Source organism: Melanerpes formicivorus, unplaced genomic scaffold, assembly GCF_026170545.1.
Source record: "Melanerpes formicivorus ecotype bairdi unplaced genomic scaffold, bMelFor1.0.p_v2 SCAF_46, whole genome shotgun sequence".
Lineage (NCBI taxonomy): Eukaryota > Metazoa > Chordata > Aves > Piciformes > Picidae > Melanerpes > Melanerpes formicivorus.
The window spans coordinates 1,142,062-1,158,110 of NW_027142398.1; the positions used below are offsets into that span (position 1 = coordinate 1,142,062).

Below are 16,049 nucleotides of genomic sequence, written 5' to 3' on the forward strand. Positions count from 1 at the left end.
GTGGCTGTGAGGGACTTTGTGGTGCCCATGCTAAGCACTCTGGGCAGGAGACAGGGCTGGTGGCTTTTAGCAGAGCCGCTTGGCAGCGTCCACCCGAAAGAAGCCCCTGGGGCGCTGCAGGGCCCGGTGGTGTGAGCAGTGGAGCCGGGCACGGCACGAGGGGAGCCCTTGTCCCCCCCCCCCGGGTGACACCCCCGCAGAACGTCAAGTCCCAGCAGCATCCGGCCCGGCCTCCCGCCCGCCGGCGGCGGAACCGGCCAGAAACCCGCTTCCCGCGACACTGGGGGCCCCGGAACCCGCGAGGAGCGGGACTCGTGAGGGCCGGAGAGGCGGCGGGGGCCGGGACTGACGGGGGCCGCGGCTCCCGCCCGCCGCCGCCTTTCCCTCGCCGAGCCGGTACGTGCCGGGGCGCACGGCTGGGCCGGGCTCTGCCGCCGACCGCGGGGGCCCCGGGGGGCAGCGGGAGCTGCCGGGGCGGCGCGCACGTGGCGCGGGAGGGCGGGGTCCAGCAGCGTCCCGCCCCACCCCCGCCCTCCGCGGCCCCTCCGCCCTTATAGCGGCGGGGGCGGGGGCGGTAGCACTCGGCCAGCGGCGGCACGCGCAGGTAGGGCCCGGCGCCGCCGGGGCGGCTCCACGTGGCGGGACTGAACGGGATGCGGGGTCGGGTTCGGTTGGGTCGGGCCGGGCCGGGGTTCCGCTCATTCTGGTGGCTCCGCGCAGACCGGAGCCGTTGCGCCCGGCATAGAAGGCGGGAGGGTCCTGGGCGTAATGGGGTTGCAACCGGTGGCCGGTCGCACGTGGGCGCAGCTGCTCTTGGCGGACCGAGCAGCTCCCCGCCGGCGGGTCTCGCCGTGCCATGTCCGCTGCCACTCCGGGCCTTCCGGCGCCCCCGGCCCCGGGGTGCAAGAAGTGTGTTTATGGGGGGCGTATTTCGTTCCCATTATGGCCCAGCCGCGTGGGTGAGGGTCCCATGCTTGCCCTGCCTGGTAGCGAGCCGCCCCTTACGCCGCCTCTCGCCGCCTGGGCCGCCGGTAGCAGCGCCCTGCGGCCGGTCCCGCGCGGGCAGAGCCGCCCTCCGTGCGCCCTTGTCCCAGTGACCCCCGGGCGGAGGCCAGTGGCCTCGGGTGACTTCAGGGCCCCGGGGGTGCCCTGTCCCGGGGTGCCCTGTTCCGGAGGTTGCCTCCTACCTTCTCAGATGCTCGTCCTGGTGCGGCTGGGGGGGACCGGCGGGGCCCAGGCCCCTCTGCTCTTGGCCGCTCCGCACCGGCGCCCCCCGGCTTGTTGGTGCGGCCGCTCGTCTTGCGCTCGCGATAGCGGCGGGGCAGAGGCGGTTACCCTCCCGCCTGGTGCCCGATAAGTAGAGGTAGCTCCGGCCGAGGTCTCCTGGAACCGAGACTCGGGCGAGCACCAGTGGGTCTCCCGTGCGGGGGACGGGCTGGGGGCTCGCCCCTTCTGCCCTTGGGCAGGTTCGTGCGGAGCGCCGCTGGAGGCCTGTGCGGCTGCTGGGGGACGACGCTGGGAGGCCTCTTCCTACTGTCTGCGCAACGGCCCTCGGCCGCTCGAAGCCACTCGGTGGGGGAGTGGGCGAAGCTCTTCCAGTGCCGTGTCTCCCTGCGGGGTCGGTCCTGGCGGGGAGGAGCCCGCAAGACCCAGCTACGGCGCCAGGACGGGAACCTTTCCATGGCTATTTGTGCCTTGGCAGGGAGCATGGACTTGCTCCGGTCCCCAGCAGCGGGCAGCTGGGTCCGCTGGAGCTCGACCTAGGCAGCGAGAGGTTGTTGAAAAGCTCTGGGAGCAGGTGGCAGCTCCTTAACTTTTTTGCCTCTGAGTGCAGCAGGAGCTCGCCTTGGCCTGGGATCCCAGGGGCTGCTCTGTGCAGAGCCTGGTGGCCTCTGGAGGCATTGGCGAGACCCAGGGTGGGATGGCTAGGGAGGCGAGCAGGGCCGGTGGCATCTGGGGCCTCTGGAGGTCAGTGGCCCCCAGCAAACCTGGTGCTGTTTCGACTGGCATGGATGCCCTGGCTCGGGCCAGGGTCCCGCAGGAAAAGGGTGTGCAGATCCATTTGGAAACTGACCTGAGAAAAGGCGATGAGGAAGAGGGTGTGAGTAACTTGTAGCTGGAATGGGAGAAGTGGGATTTGAATCCTTCCCAGCGACAGCAGATTTTTGCCCAGCCCCTTCTGCTGGGCCCCCATCTACCCTGTGCAGTCGCTGCCTTGCACTAGGGGTTCCCGATTCACCGCTGATGTTTCTGCACCTTCGCTGGTTACTCATGGTCTTGGGCTTTAAGTTTTCTTGTGAGGGGAAAGAAAGACAAGTCTTTTTTTTCCTAGTTGTATCACAAGAAACCTGAAATCTACCAATACTGGTTTTGTGCTTTTCTGGGAGCCTTGAGCCTTTTTGTGGTGCGCAGGCATCCCATTTTCATGCAAAGTGAGGTAATTTAGTGCTGGCTGACTCTCCTGGGTGGCTTTGCTCTGAGGCGTTCTTGGCTTCGCCTAGGAGGAAAGGAGCAGGGCTGAGAAATGGGCCAGAGCACGGAGCAGCTTCTGTGTGCTGGGAGTGGGGGTTGTGGAGGTGCCCCCAGAGCTCCTGTTGAGTGGCTTTGTGAGAAGGGACTTTATCGGTTAATCACGGGGTGTGTGTGTGTGAGAATCTCTTAATTGCAGGTGTTTTTCTGTAGCATTCTCAAACTTCCCTGTGTCCCCAGGGTACTGTGCCCAGTCCCGGTGTCCTGTTGTAAAGGTGTGAAGCTTCCAGGGTGGTTCGTGGAAAGCTGCAAACGCTTGTGAATGCGTTCTGCTGCCATCTGTCCCACACAATTGGCTTGGTTTATCTGGCAGCTAAGGTGGAAAATACCCAGTGCTGTAATTTTGTGTCCTTTATGAGGAGTTTGGAAGCTGCACGTAGGCTTGGGGAGGTGAGCTGCATCTCATTAAGCACAAGGGTGTTCATCTCATTGTTGCACTTTTATGGCTTTTCCTATTTTCTCTGCAATCAGCCTATAGCAGCCACGTGAATAAAGTGGGAGCCTCTCATGGTGATGTCTGTGACTCACTTCCAAACGTGCCCTTAAAGCTGCTGCAGCAGAGTTGTGCTGCAGCCGAAGAAAATGAGCGTGGGGCTGCAGTTAACTCCTGAAACAGAGGTCACCTGCGTGCTGCTGGGTGAAGGTCCTCTACCTCCAGCTCTGGATCACCTCGAGGCCTTGAAGGAAATGATGACATGGTGGCAGCTAGGAGCAAAGACTGCTCAGACTCTTGCTGGGGGCAGGGAGCGGTGGTCTGAGCATGGTGGCTCTGTCTTTCTGGGGTTCTGTGGCCTGGCACTGCCTGCTCTGCTGCCAAGCCCCAAGTGCCTCGGTGCTGGCCGGCGGGTGTCTGATGAAAGAATGCTGATGCTATTTGGTACCACATTTTTCTCATTCTGAGGATTTCCTGGTGGGTACAGGATGTCCTGGGAGCATTCCCGAGCACCGCTGGTGCAGGGAGGACTGACTCTGCTCCCTGGCAGGGCACAGTTTGTCCTCAGGGTGGGACTGAAACCCTGCACAGCGGCTGGGAGTCCCCTGTCCCCTTCTGTGACAGGAAGCTTGGTTGGGGCTCCTGTAGCTCTCTTCCCCTAGGGACAGGAGTGTGAGCAGAGTCTGGGGCTATATCTTCAGCAGTGCCTTTACTCTCTCCCCAGGCAGGCACAGTGTACTGTGAGGCTTCAGTTTTTAATCTTGTGCCTTTTGGGTAAGTCCCTTCAAGCCCATGTGTGGAACTCCCCAGCAGCTCCCCAGTGAAGTGCCAGCACTGACACGGTCGTGAGCACAGGGTGGGCAGCTGCCAGCCCTGCAGCCTAGGGATGAACCATCCCTAGTTAGAGGGTTCTGGGTTCTGTTCTTGGGGTCAAGGGTGATGTAAGCTCAGGGAATGTCCATGAGACCTGTTCCACATCATGTTCTTGTAATTCACTTGCAACCCCCTCCAGGTCTACCTGCAGGGTTTTGGGTCAGAGCTGGGGAGCTAAGGCCCCAGTCAGGTTCTGCTATAGAAATAAGCTGGGCTTATTGATCTTGTTGATAGCCTAAGCTTGACTTTGGACATTCTTGTGCCAGTATGATGCTTGGTCCTTGCTGAGGTTGAGCGTTGCTGGTGCTAAAACTTGGTGGGGCAGCCCAAGGTGGGAGCTTGTCTGGTATGTGATAGGCAGGAACAACTTCCCATGATTGCTTGTTGCCTCTCAAAGCTGACAGACCATTCCAACACCCCACTTCCAGGTAGCTGCAGCCTTCCACCTGTGCACTGTGGCTGTCCTCGGCTGGCCGAGGGCTCTGTCTGCTGTGGAGCCCAGTGCGGAGTGTCCAGGGGAGGGCTCTGATTCTGACCAGCAGCACTGGCCCCTGGTGGGGTGAGTGGGCTGCTCAGTGCATCTGCAGGCTGGGGCTTGCTGGTGGCAGTGGGTGCAGCTGGGAGGGAGAGGAGAGCAGCTGGTGATGCTGCCGTGCCCCATGGCGTCTGCCTGTCTGCGTGCCCAGCTTTGCTCCCTGGGCTGGCAGACCAGGGCACGTCTGAGGGTGCGCTGGCCGGCCCGGGGGGAAGGCGCTGAGCGAGCCAAGGCAGTGCTGACAAACCTGGAGCTTGCCTGTGTGGGCCCTGAGCAAGCCCTGCCTGTGCTGCTGACCTGGCCTCACCCCGGGAGCTGAGCAGGGCCTCAATCGGGCATTGTCTTGGTGCCGGGCGCGGGGCAGTCACGTAGGCCATGTGCCGACAGGTTAAACCCCGCTCCCTGCTTAATGTGCTAAACCCGCTTAAAGCTGGGGAAAGTGGTGTCTCATTAGCTCAGAACAATCTCTTTATCTTGTTTCTGGCCAGAAAAAGGCTGAATTCGAAGCTAGGAAGTGGCGTTGCCCAGTGATTGCCAGCGCCTCCAGTTCCCCAGCAGTACCAGATCTCGGTGTAGTTCCAGGGACCAGAAGACATGTCTGAGGGCTGTCCCATGGGGGTGTATAAGGCCTTGTGCTGTCCTGCTGCATGTTGAGCCCTGAAAGAACCTGTTGCTGTGAGCTGAGGCTGGGCTGGAGTAGGTGTTTTTGGCACTTGTCTGGGCAGTGCTTCGGGATGGAGCTGGTGGGAAAGAATGCTCACCAGGCTCCTGGGAGCCGCATCCCCCTCTCATGCCCCTCTGATGGGGACTTAAGGTGGAAGATCCTCAGGGAGCAGGCAAAGGGCAGCTTTGCACCCATCCTGGGTGTGTTGGTATTCAGTGACCAAAAGCTGGATCCCGCTGACAAAGGCAAAAGGAGCACAAATGGCTGCTGTTGTAAGGTAGGGACATTCTTGGGGGACCTTGCTGCCTCTCAGACCCACTGCAGGTTTGTCACATCCCTCTTTGGAGCAGGTGGCTGGGAGCAGATGTAGCCTGCTTGCAGCAGTGCTGAGACCAACTGTCAAGGACCTTACACCTGCTGAGGTGCCAAGGGGCACTGGGCAGTTCTGCCAGCCCTCATAGATGATGGGCTCTGCCTGCCCTCCTCCAGCCTCAGTTCTGCCACCACTCTGAGAGCCCTACTCCATGGAAAAGGCTGTGCAAGCTGTCAGGGCAGCAAATGCCAGGTGTCTGTGTGCTTAGAACAGGAGAGCCTTGAGATGCAGCCGTGTTCAAGAGCTACATGGTGCCTGGGCACAGCCCCTGTGTGGGCAAGAACCTTCCTTTGTCCTCTGACCCCAAAAAGGCGTGAGGGCGCTTTCATAAAGGGTTTGCCCCAGAAATACTTTGTGGCATTTACAGGGCTGTATAAATGTGAGCCTCTGTCTTTCTGCTCTGGAGCCCTGCCAGCCTGGGGCTCTCAAAAGCACAGCAATTTGCTGCATTATGTAACTCAAAGTCTTGAAATCTTCCCGTTCCAGGCCGCTCTGGAGAAGGGAAATCAGTGCTTGTGTAGGACCTGAGAGGTGGAAGGGTTTTTAGTCTTGGTGGGACCTGCTTTGAGGTGATCGAGTCTTGGTTGCCTGCGAAGCCTCTGCTCCTGTTCTCACCAGCACGGTGCAGAGGAGGGTTGCTGTAGGCTATCCATTCCTGTGGATTAGTCAGGACGTTTACAGGGAGCAGATGTGATACTTGCAGTCATTACTTGGTCTCATCAGTCTTAATTACTGCAAATACGGTTATTTTATTTCCTAATAGGGCAAACTGTAGCTGGCTGCCTGGCAGCTGTGAATTTGATTTCCAAACACGTCTTACACGTTGCAGCTCTTCCAAAACAGCTGCAAATGTCATAACTATGTTCTGGGTAGGGTTTTTTCCTGCTCTTTGCAAAGGGGAGGGAAGCTTCCTAATGAAACTGGCTGCCTTATGTCTGCTTTCCACCCTCCCCCCATTTGAAGCTGCTGTGCAGGGGCAAGGAGGAAATCGGCAAGAAGCCTTAATGTGGTTGAGGGAAAGAGCTTTCTAAAAGTGGCCTTTCTTAATCAGGGTTTTCTATGAGTCAGGGAAAAATGTTGTGGCATGCAGAACTCATCCTGCAAACCCTCTGGCGTCAGGCTTTGGGAATCTTGCTTCACGGTCTCAAACCTTGTTCGGTTCAAGGTTTTTCCACTCTCTCAGCAGTGCAAGAGAGGTCATGTCTAACCCCACAGAAGATTCTTACTTCACAGAGGAGAGATGCCACCTGAGCACCCACAGGAGGAAGAATGCTACTTGCAGGGGGAGAACAGACAGATGAATTAAGCCACAGTAATTCTGGTGCAGTCAAGCTCTTGGCAGAGGTGGAAGAATTAAACCTCTGTGTGTCTAAGGAACAAAAAGGGGGGGGGGAAAATCCCCAAGGCCTCATCAGCACCTTCCAGCTCTTGCTTTGGGCAGCTTTTATTGCCAGCAGTTTTAATTAGTGCTACCAAGTGGATTATTCCTTTTGGTAGCTTTTATTGCCAGAACCAGGTTACCTCATCTGTTAAAAATCAGGCACATCAATGTTGTGAGGTGATGCTTTGAAGTTGGGGTGCTCTGCATGTTCAGTGGGAATCGAAGCAAGAGATGGCTGAGAACCTCCAGTGTGCAGCTTGTGTGGGGAGATGATGTGAAGCAAAACCCAGGTTCATAGTGGCTGTTCAGAAAGATGGGTGAGCTGCTCCCCGTGCTGAGAGACCAGAGGTTCATGGTAAGAGCCTCTGCAGAGCTTGGCACCTTCACAGAATGGCAGGGTTGGAAGAGACCTCTGAAGATCTTGTGCAACCCCTCTGCTAGAGCAGGATGGCCTACAGTAAATCACAGGAACGCATCCAGGCTGGTGCTCATGGGTCTGTGCTGGCTCTGGGTTGTGCCATGGGGGCTGCCTTCAGCCAGACCTTGCCATGGGGGGCTCTGTCTGGTGGGCTGCTGCATGTGGCTATGGTCCCCGGGGGTCTGAGGAGGGATTTGGCTCTGCTGGCTCCTGGGCATAGTTCAGCTGTGGACGTGCTTGGGGCAGCGTCTTGTCAATGATTCCTTTGTTGGAGTGCAGGGTGGCTCAGATCTGCTCGTGATGGTCATGTGTGGCACTGGCTGGGGTGCAGAAAACACCCTGCCAGTGAGGAGTGCAGTGTCTGTGCTGAACCAGCCTGAGCAGCTTCCGGAGCCCAGCCTCCTCTCCTTCATGTCCTCTTGTCCCGGGTGGGTCTGAGGCGGCACCCGAGCCTGTCTGGGTGTCAGGTGGCTCTGGCAAACCTGGTGCCATATCAGGTAACTTTGGCTGTGGCTCTGGTGCCAGGTGGAAGCAGAGGATCCCCATGACTTGGGGCTGCCCTTCAGTTAGGATGTCAGGATCCTGGCCTTGGATGGACACCAAAGTGACATGGAGCAAGCAAAAGCAAGGCAGTGCCTGTGGCACTGTGTGGCATGCTGAGGGCATAAGGGGACATGCTAGGTAGATGCTGGCACGTCAGCAGCTGTGGAGGAGATGGTAATCACCCAGAGATTGAATGGATGGTGCTATAAATAGGAGGCTGCACCTCTCAGCTGGCAGGAGGCTGTGATGTTGCTATGGCTGGTGTGACCCAAGGGAGTTCTGGAGAAAGCTCTTGCTCAGAGGTGGCTTTTTCCTCGAGTGGAAATATGAGCAGTGGAGCACAGGACTGACTGCAAGTGAAGGAGCCCCATGGCCCCTCTTGGCGGCTGGTGCTTAATATGGATGCAGGGAGTCTCTGGTGAGAAGTCATGGGGTGTCAAAAAATGTCTTCTCAGCTCAGCAGGGTGTGCTGGAGCCCTGGTGCTTTGCATGCTGTTGTCCAGGTTCATGAGCATCTGCTCTGGTTGCAGCTTCTTCCTGGGACAGCTGCTGCTGCTCTCTGCTGCCTTCTCAGCCTTGTTTGGGCAACCACAGCTGTGGGTAGGATCCAGCTGTGTGGCAGCTGCAGCACAGGGACGCAGGAGCTGCTTGTCTCCCAAGTGATCTGAATCTGTTGGCCTCTCCAAGAGGATTCCACACCTCAGCAAGCTCGGATGACATTTCCCCATTCATTTTGTTTCTAATCCCTGCTGGGTTTGAACTTTGAAGGTGAATTGTTTTTATACTTGAGTGCTTTTGTGAAACCTGCTGTAGGCTTTTCAGCAGGGGAGGAGGGTTTGCCTGTGGCTGGATCCTGGGGTACCTGGCTGGCCAAGCCAGGGAGCTGGGTTCTGCTGGGCTGCTCTGGACAGACCCCCTTCCCCTCTCCACATGGGTGGGAGCCTTTCCTGATGGCTGCCCAGGCTAAGTTTAGCCATGGCCTCTGACCTTCTGGGCCTGCCAGGCGGTGCAGGGACATACCTCTGCTCTTTCCTGGCAGGAGTGGAGCTGTCTAGGCTCCTGGGTCTGGACTGAATTCCTCTGAGGTCTGCATTCCATGGCCTGGGTGTGCTGTTCCTGCTCTGAGTGGCCTGGGGCTCCCTGGCATATTCTTGTGTACCAAGACAATGCTGGGATTACCTCGTAGAGAAGGTGCAGGAGCTCTGCCTCAGGCTGGTGAGCCCTGCCCTGCTCAGCCCTCTGCAATACTGGTAGCTGTGCCCTGGCTGTGGCTGACAGGGACAGGGGCACTGCCTGCCCTTTTCAGCCTGGGACAGGATGTCATGTCTTACATTTGCTGCTTAAGTTTCTGATGGGTGGGACTCGCAAAGGCCAGCAGCAACCCGAGCGTGTGCTTTGGGATGGCCTTATGAGGCCAGGGTGCTGATGCTGTGCCAGCCTTGCAAGCAGGACTCAAGCCATGCCCCTGCATGCCAGGGAGTGGGGGTACAGCTGTGTGCTTTCATCTCAGGCAATTCTTTGTCCTTTGCAGGTCTCTGAACCCCCACTGAGCCATCACCAGCTTGGTTCAAGATGCCACCGGCCATCGGAGGCCCAGTGGGGTACACTCCTCCTGAAGGAGGATGGGGATGGGCTGTGGTCATCGGAGCCTTCATCTCCATTGGGTTTTCCTATGCCTTCCCCAAATCCATCACTGTGTTCTTCAAAGAGATTGAGGTCATCTTCAATGCATCCAGCAGCAAAGTCTCGTGGATCTCCTCCATCATGCTGGCTGTTATGTATGCAGGAGGTAAGTGGGCTGCAGGCAGCAATGCCTGTGCTTTGTACTTCAGTGTGGGATGTGGCTCTGGCTGGGGCTGAAGATCTGCACCTTGCTGTTGTGACAGCAGCCAAGACTTGATTCAGTGTTGGGAAGTCTCTCTTTACATGAGAGCAAAGCTTCTCTTTGCAAGTTTGTTTGAAGGAGGCTGCTCAGAAAGTTGGATTGAAATCCCAGGACTCAGAAACCAGGTTAATCTGTCCTCTGCAAAGCTGGGAGGGAAAAAATCTTTCCGGGGAATTACAACTTGTGTAATTCTGCCCTTGTCCTTGTTACACAGCGCTGCTCCCAGCCTGCCTGAAGGCCAGGAGCTGCTGTGCCGTGTGTAGGAGCCCTGCTTGCAGGGTTTTCTTGATAAGTTGTCATCTTCTCTCCTCCTTTCCTTGTTTTTTTAACCCAGCAAGCGGTGGCTGTTTCTAGGGATTTGTTTCTGGTGAGTTCCCGTGGCTCAGCTGTGAGCTGAAACCTGGCACTGCCTCATCCTTGCTGGTGCCCAGCAGTTCTGTAGGCAGCTTGTGCTGCTCGAGGGTGCCAATGTGTGCTGGAAGTACAGGGACACGAGCAGAATAAAGCAAAACTGCTTCAGCTGAAGCAGCTTCCCTCCCCCATCCTCCAGACACCGCTTCTCGGCAAGCATAAATCCTCAGGCTTTATGCTTGTCTGGATCTGGTGAGGAGCAGGCTCGGCCCTCCCAGCCCTCTCCCCGCCAGCCCCAGTGTCTCAGCTCTGCCCGGGAAGAAGCTCTTCCCGGGAGCCGGCTGTTGTGTCCGCTTCGGAGGCGGGCCGGGGCCGGTGCCGTTCCCGCTGGCCGCCCACCCGCGGCCGCTGCCTTGGCGCATCCGAAGGAGCTGACGTCAGCGTGCGGCGAGCGCGGAGCCTCTCCTGCGGGAACAGGCTGGGAACAGGCTGGGCTTTGTCCGGGCCCAGCCAGCCGAGCGCCCTGCGCGCTCCCGGCGCCCGCCAGTAACGAGCTTGCGAACTCGTCCTTAATGAGGCACAATCTGGGCCGCTCCTCCCCCTAAATACCTCAGAGATGCTCCTTCTGGGTGGCACTGCCTGGAGCTGCCCTGCAGCTGGGGCACAGTTCCTACCTCTCCCCTGGGGTTGTGCCCCTGTCCCCCTCCCTCCACAATGACACTGACTCTCCCACTCCCCTGGAACGGTTGCTATTGTATCCCAGCAGCTCACTCATCTCGAACCACTTGCCTGTTAACTGGTGGAGGGGATGCTGAGGATACTCTGAACCTGCCCAGGTGCATCCCTGACTGCTGGAGCATGCTGCTGCCCCACTTGCTTGTTCCAGGGCTCTTGCAGCCTGCCCCCAGACCCTCTGCAGGGTCTGAATTGTACTGAAATAGTTGCAGTGTGGATCCTGTTCTCCCCATTTCCCTCAGCTCCTTCCTGTGGGAACTACACGCTTACTTGGAGACAGAAAAAGTAGCTCATGTCCTAGATGGTAGTATCTGGCAGTTCTGGGCAGGGCTGGGGGTGGTGAAGCAGTATGTCCTGCAGCTCTGCACAACTACCCTGTGCAGTCATCACCAAGGTCCATGGCTGCAGTGATTTCAGGAGCCCCTTTCTCAGCTCCATGGAGGATCAGGGAGGACCCTGGCATTTCTTTTTCACAGTAGGTCAGCTGCCACTGCTCAGAAATGCTTCATGCAAATTGCTGAGGTAGGAGTGAGTGTGAATTCTTCAGGGAATTGCCCCCAGGGTTGCCCAGTGCTGCCCAGCCCCTTGGTTTCCCGAAGGCTGCCCTTGGAGCTTGCTGCTTCAGCCTGGGTTTCCTGGAGGAGAGGCTGCTACTGCCTTTAGACTCTGTGCTGGGGCAGCACCTTTGCCGAGTTCAAGGTACAGGTTTTGCAAAGTGCTGAGTGCTCTGCAGGGCAGTGTGTGGGGCCTGGGGTGATGTGACAGCTCAGGGACCTGCTGCTGCCCCTCCTGGAACTCCAGCTGTGGGCTTTTCTCCCACTGCTGGTGGCACCAGGTTGGTGCTTGTGGTGTGGGCTGCTCTAACGGGCACACAGGCACCACTGGCTGTTGGGGAGTGGGATGCTGCAGGGCTAGGGCAGCTCCTGCTGGAGATGTAACCTCCTCCAGGCTTTGTTTAAACTGGGCAAAAAGGTCAAGTAGAGTCTGAGGACCCATGAACAACATGTTGACAACCTCTCTATCTGTTAATGGCCAAGCTGGGTCTGTTAATATTCAATGGCTCTTCATTCAGCTTATTTAAATCCATTTTAGTGTCTGTAGAGTGTGCTCCACGCTATCTAATCACTGTTTGCTCTGGATTAAAGCTCCTGATAATGAAGCACTTGAAAGGTGGGTGTGCAGAGCACTTGGGCCCTTCCTGCTGCAGGGGCAGCAGTGAGATCAAGCACCCCTTCTCCTGGGTGCCACACTGAGTGCTGCTCCTCCACAAGCTCTCAGGGAGCTCCTCTTGCACCCACTGAAGCTGTTTCTTCGCAGTTCTGTCTGGTCCTGATCAGAAACATCTTGCTGGAGGTGGGCAGCTGCTATCTGCTTATTTGGCTGCTAAGATCCCAGCCTGTGCTGGGGGCAGCTGGTGCTCAGGCAGCTCCAGGTTTATCTCACAAAAGGCAGGTTGCTCATAATTCCCAGCTTCCCATGCTCTAACCAAGTAACTCTTACCTCTAGCTGCCCTCAAATCTCACCCTCTCCCTTTTCCCTAGTTCTCTTGCGGGGTGAAGTGTCACTGTGTGAAAGCCAGCAGCCTGTGGCAGTGAACCTCCTGTTATATCTGTCTCATCTCATGCAAAGACAACTCATCTTGGTGCATCTCCCTCCACTCCCCAGGTCCCATCAGCAGCATCCTGGTGAACAAGTATGGCAGCAGGCCCATCATGATCGTGGGTGGTTGCCTCTCTGGCTGTGGGCTGATCGCAGCCTCCTTCTGCAACACGGTGGAGGAGCTCTACTTCTGCGTGGGGGTCGTGGGGGGTAAGTGATGGGGCAGTGCTGGGGGTAAGGAACAGCTTAAACCCAGAAATTAAGAGGGGAAGTCTGATGAATTTGCATGGATCCCTGTAAGATGGTTCCAGTGACACAGTGTGGGGAGACCAGCATGTGGGAGTGGTGTCTGGTGCTGAGAATAGAGAGGGTCCATTTGGCTTCCCTCATTGGAGCCCTGCCAGTTGACAGAGCTTGGTCACAAGCTGGAGTAGCTCCTCATCTCCAGTTCCCAAATCCCTGTGCCTGGCTTTGCTGCTAGCCTGCTCCTTGTACAGTTGGGAAGTTCCTACACCAAAGTGGAGCTGGGCAGCCCTGCTGGTCCCACCAGCCCTTCTGCTGGTGCTGCTGCCTTGTTGGGGCATGGTTGAGCTCTGATCCCTTGTCTCTCCTCTCCTTCAGGCCTCGGACTTGCATTTAACTTGAACCCAGCCTTAACCATGATTGGCAAATACTTCTTCAAGAAGCGTCCCCTGGCCAACGGGCTGGCCATGGCAGGCAGCCCTGTCTTCCTCTCCACCCTGGCACCTATCAACCAGGTCTTCTTTGGCATCTTTGGCTGGCGTGGCAGCTTCCTCATCCTCGGTGGTCTCTTGCTAAACTGCTGCGTTGCCGGGTCCCTGATGCGGCCCATCGGCCCCAAGCCAGATCAGGTGAAGAAAGAGACCAACAAGGAGGTGCTGCAGGAGGCTGGGAAGGTGGTGAAAAAGGAAGAAAGTGACACCAGCACAGACCTCATTGGTGGGAAGGCCAAGAAACAGAAGAGCACACTGTTCCAGACAATCAACAAGTTCTTGGACCTGTCCCTGTTCACGCACAGAGGCTTCCTGCTCTATCTGTCAGGCAATGTGATCATGTTCTTTGGGCTGTTCACCCCCTTGGTCTTCCTCAGCAATTATGCAAAGAGCAAGAAGATTGCTAACGAGTCTGCAGCCTTCCTGCTCTCCATCCTGGCCTTTGTAGACATGGTGGCCAGACCTTCCATGGGACTGGTGGCAAACACCAAGTGGATCAGACCCAGAGTCCAGTACTTCTTTGCCATCTCTGTGATTTACAATGGGGTGTGCCACCTCCTGGCCCCCATGTCCACCACCTATGCTGGCTTCTGTATCTATGCTGGCTTCTTTGGCTTTGCCTTTGGCTGGCTGAGCTCAGTCCTCTTTGAGACCCTGATGGACCTGGTGGGAGCGCAGCGGTTCTCCAGTGCTGTCGGCCTTGTGACCATCGTGGAGTGCTGCCCTGTGCTTCTGGGACCACCTCTGCTAGGTAGGTTTTGCTGTACTGTGGGAGTTTTTGCCTTGCTGAGCTGTTGGGGGTCCTTCTGAGTCATGGGTGGCCTTTGCCACTGGGGCAAGAGGGGCAAATATTGACCTTGAAGCCACTCTAGCATCTAAAGGTGGCTGAAGAAGTAGGGGCTCAGCCCTTGGCACAGGGTTGGGGAGCAGGGGTTGGAGGAATACAGACCTGAAGCTGAGGGTAAGGGGCTTGGGCTGCACTTGGGAGTGTCTCCACAACCTGGAGCAGTTCTGGGGGTATTTTGCTAAGTTGTCCAATCTCTGTCCCTCAGGGAAGCTCAACGACATGTATGGTGACTACAAGTACACATACTGGGCCTGTGGGGTCATCCTCATCATCTCTGGGATCTACCTCTTCATCGGGATGGGCATCAACTACCGCCTGGTGGCAAAGGAGCAAAAGGCAGAGGAGAAGGCAAAGAAGGAAGGGAAGGAGGAGGAGACCAACGTGGACGAGGCAGAGAAGCAGAAAGAGGCAAACAACGACGTGGCCCCCTCGCCTCCCTCACCTCAGAAGAGCACGGAGGATGGAGTCAAAGAGGAGGAGAGCCACATGTGAGGGACCGCTGTCAATCCCGGAGTGTCGGGGAAGCGCTGCTGGCCTGGCGCCGTGGCCGGGGCAGTGCTCTGCTGGCCTGGGCAGCTGTGAGAAGTGTTTAAACCAGGTGTTCATTTTAACCAGGCTCTGAATCTTCTTTCCATCTGTGTTCAACAAAGGTGACAGGGCTATGCACGCAGTATCCTCGTGCCAGGGCAGGGGGGCTTTTTATACTGGGGCTTTTTAACAGTAACATGAATGTACTAATCCGTGCCTTAAGCTGAACCTGCACCAGCCTTAGCTCTAAGCTGTGCTTTAGCTCTGTATTCTGCTGGGGGGGGTGGGAGTTTGGGGGGGGGGGGTATATGCCTGTATTTTGGGGGAGTTTTGTTGTTAAAAAGCCATAAAAAAGCAGGATACTGGATTTGTTGAAGCATGATGGGTTTCAGGGCCAGCCCTGGGTGAATCCTGCTTCACACGCTTCTTACTGCAGGCCCTCCATGGAGGGGGGGAATCTGGGCATGGGGCAGGGTGGTCTCTGCCCCTGTGCCCGGTGACCTCCTGCCTCTGTAGGTGGTCTTTAGGTATGTTTTGAAAACACTTTAGCTACTGTAGTTCTTAAATCCCCCTTTTGTAGCTGTGCTCTCACAGGATATTTGGGTCGGAGAAAGAAGGTTGGGGCTCGCCGGGCAGCGTTGCCCAGCCCCTGCAGCTGAGCCCTCTGTGGGGTGGGCTGGCATCCCCTTTGCTCCTCAACTCTGCCTTGGCAGCGCCTCTTCCCAGCCCAGCCCTGGGTGATGTGAAATGGGTGTAGACAATGGGAGCTTGGCCGCTGGTGCTGGGTTGAGCCTTCAGCTGCCCTGGTCCTGCTGCCTCATCCCACCAGGGCTGGGCTTCCGCCGGCGCATCCCTGTGCCAATCGTTCCCACCCGCACGGGTGGTTTGGGCGGAGGAGAAAAGGTTTTGGGGGAGCTGCTACACATCCCCTGAGGGCCAAGCCTTCTGCTTTCCCTCTTCTATCCCTTAGAGAAACCTCTTTTACTTGCTTCTGTTCAACTGAGACCCTAAGGCGGCGGGTGCCCAGCCCGGGGCCCTGCCGGGGGGGAGGAGAGAATTTGTACGTATTTATTTTTTACTTTTTAGTGCTGGAAAATATCTCAAACGTACCTGGAGCAGGTTTAATGGCTCTCAACTTCTAGTAAATGTTGATCAGAAATATGTAAGAGGCTGAGTTTTGGTTTTGTTTTTTTTTTGTTGGTTTGTTTTGTTTTTTTGTTTCAAATAAACGACCTTTTTTTTTTTTCTTTCTTTTTCTGGGTTGTTTTTATTTGGGTTTCCCCTCCACGGTTTTGTCCTTCAAATGTCAAACTTCTCTCCTAGAATTTGCACTTCTGTGTGGCAGAAGATCTGTCAGCTTCGTTTGGGGGCTGGGGGGGAGAGGGGAGTGAGGCTGTGACAGCTCTTCTAGTACCCCAAGGTTCCTGCTGGCTGTGGAAGCTGCTGGTTTCCATCCGAGGCTCTGATGCCCCTCTCCCACCGTGCCAGCTGCAAGAGGAGGGTTTGGTGAGGCCACAGTCAAATGTCCCCACTCTGGTTTTAGAGATCACAGTATAACTAAGGTTGGAAGAGACCTCGAGGATCATTGAGTCCAACCTATCAACACGGACCCCATGACTAG

At 56.9% G+C, this 16,049-nt stretch overlaps 1 protein-coding gene across 1 annotated transcript; it reads left to right on the plus strand.

Annotated features, from left to right (window-relative positions):
• The first annotated feature begins 551 nt into the window (after positions 1-551).
• On the plus strand, positions 552-14,705 carry SLC16A1 (solute carrier family 16 member 1). The gene is made up of 5 exons (XM_068159553.1): positions 552-604; positions 9,281-9,538; positions 12,386-12,529; positions 12,941-13,804; positions 14,106-14,705. Exons 2-5 carry the CDS (start codon positions 9,322-9,324, stop codon positions 14,390-14,392), a joined length of 1,512 nt encoding a protein of 503 aa, XP_068015654.1. The 5' UTR covers positions 552-604; positions 9,281-9,321; the 3' UTR covers positions 14,393-14,705.
• The last annotated feature ends 1,344 nt before the right edge of the window (positions 14,706-16,049 follow it).

What these genes read in the sequence shown, in the direction of transcription:
- SLC16A1 (XM_068159553.1), top strand. Translation starts at nt 9,322, where the DNA reads ATGCCACCGGCCATCGGAGGCCCAGTGGGGTACACTCCTCCTGAAGGA. An exon ending in CTGCGTGGGGGTCGTGGGGG is followed by an intron (nt 12,530 to 12,940) that starts GTAAGTGATGGG and finishes CCTCTCCTTCAG; the next exon opens with GCCTCGGACTTGCATTTAAC. An exon ending in TCTGGGACCACCTCTGCTAG is followed by an intron (nt 13,805 to 14,105) that starts GTAGGTTTTGCT and finishes TCTGTCCCTCAG; the next exon opens with GGAAGCTCAACGACATGTAT.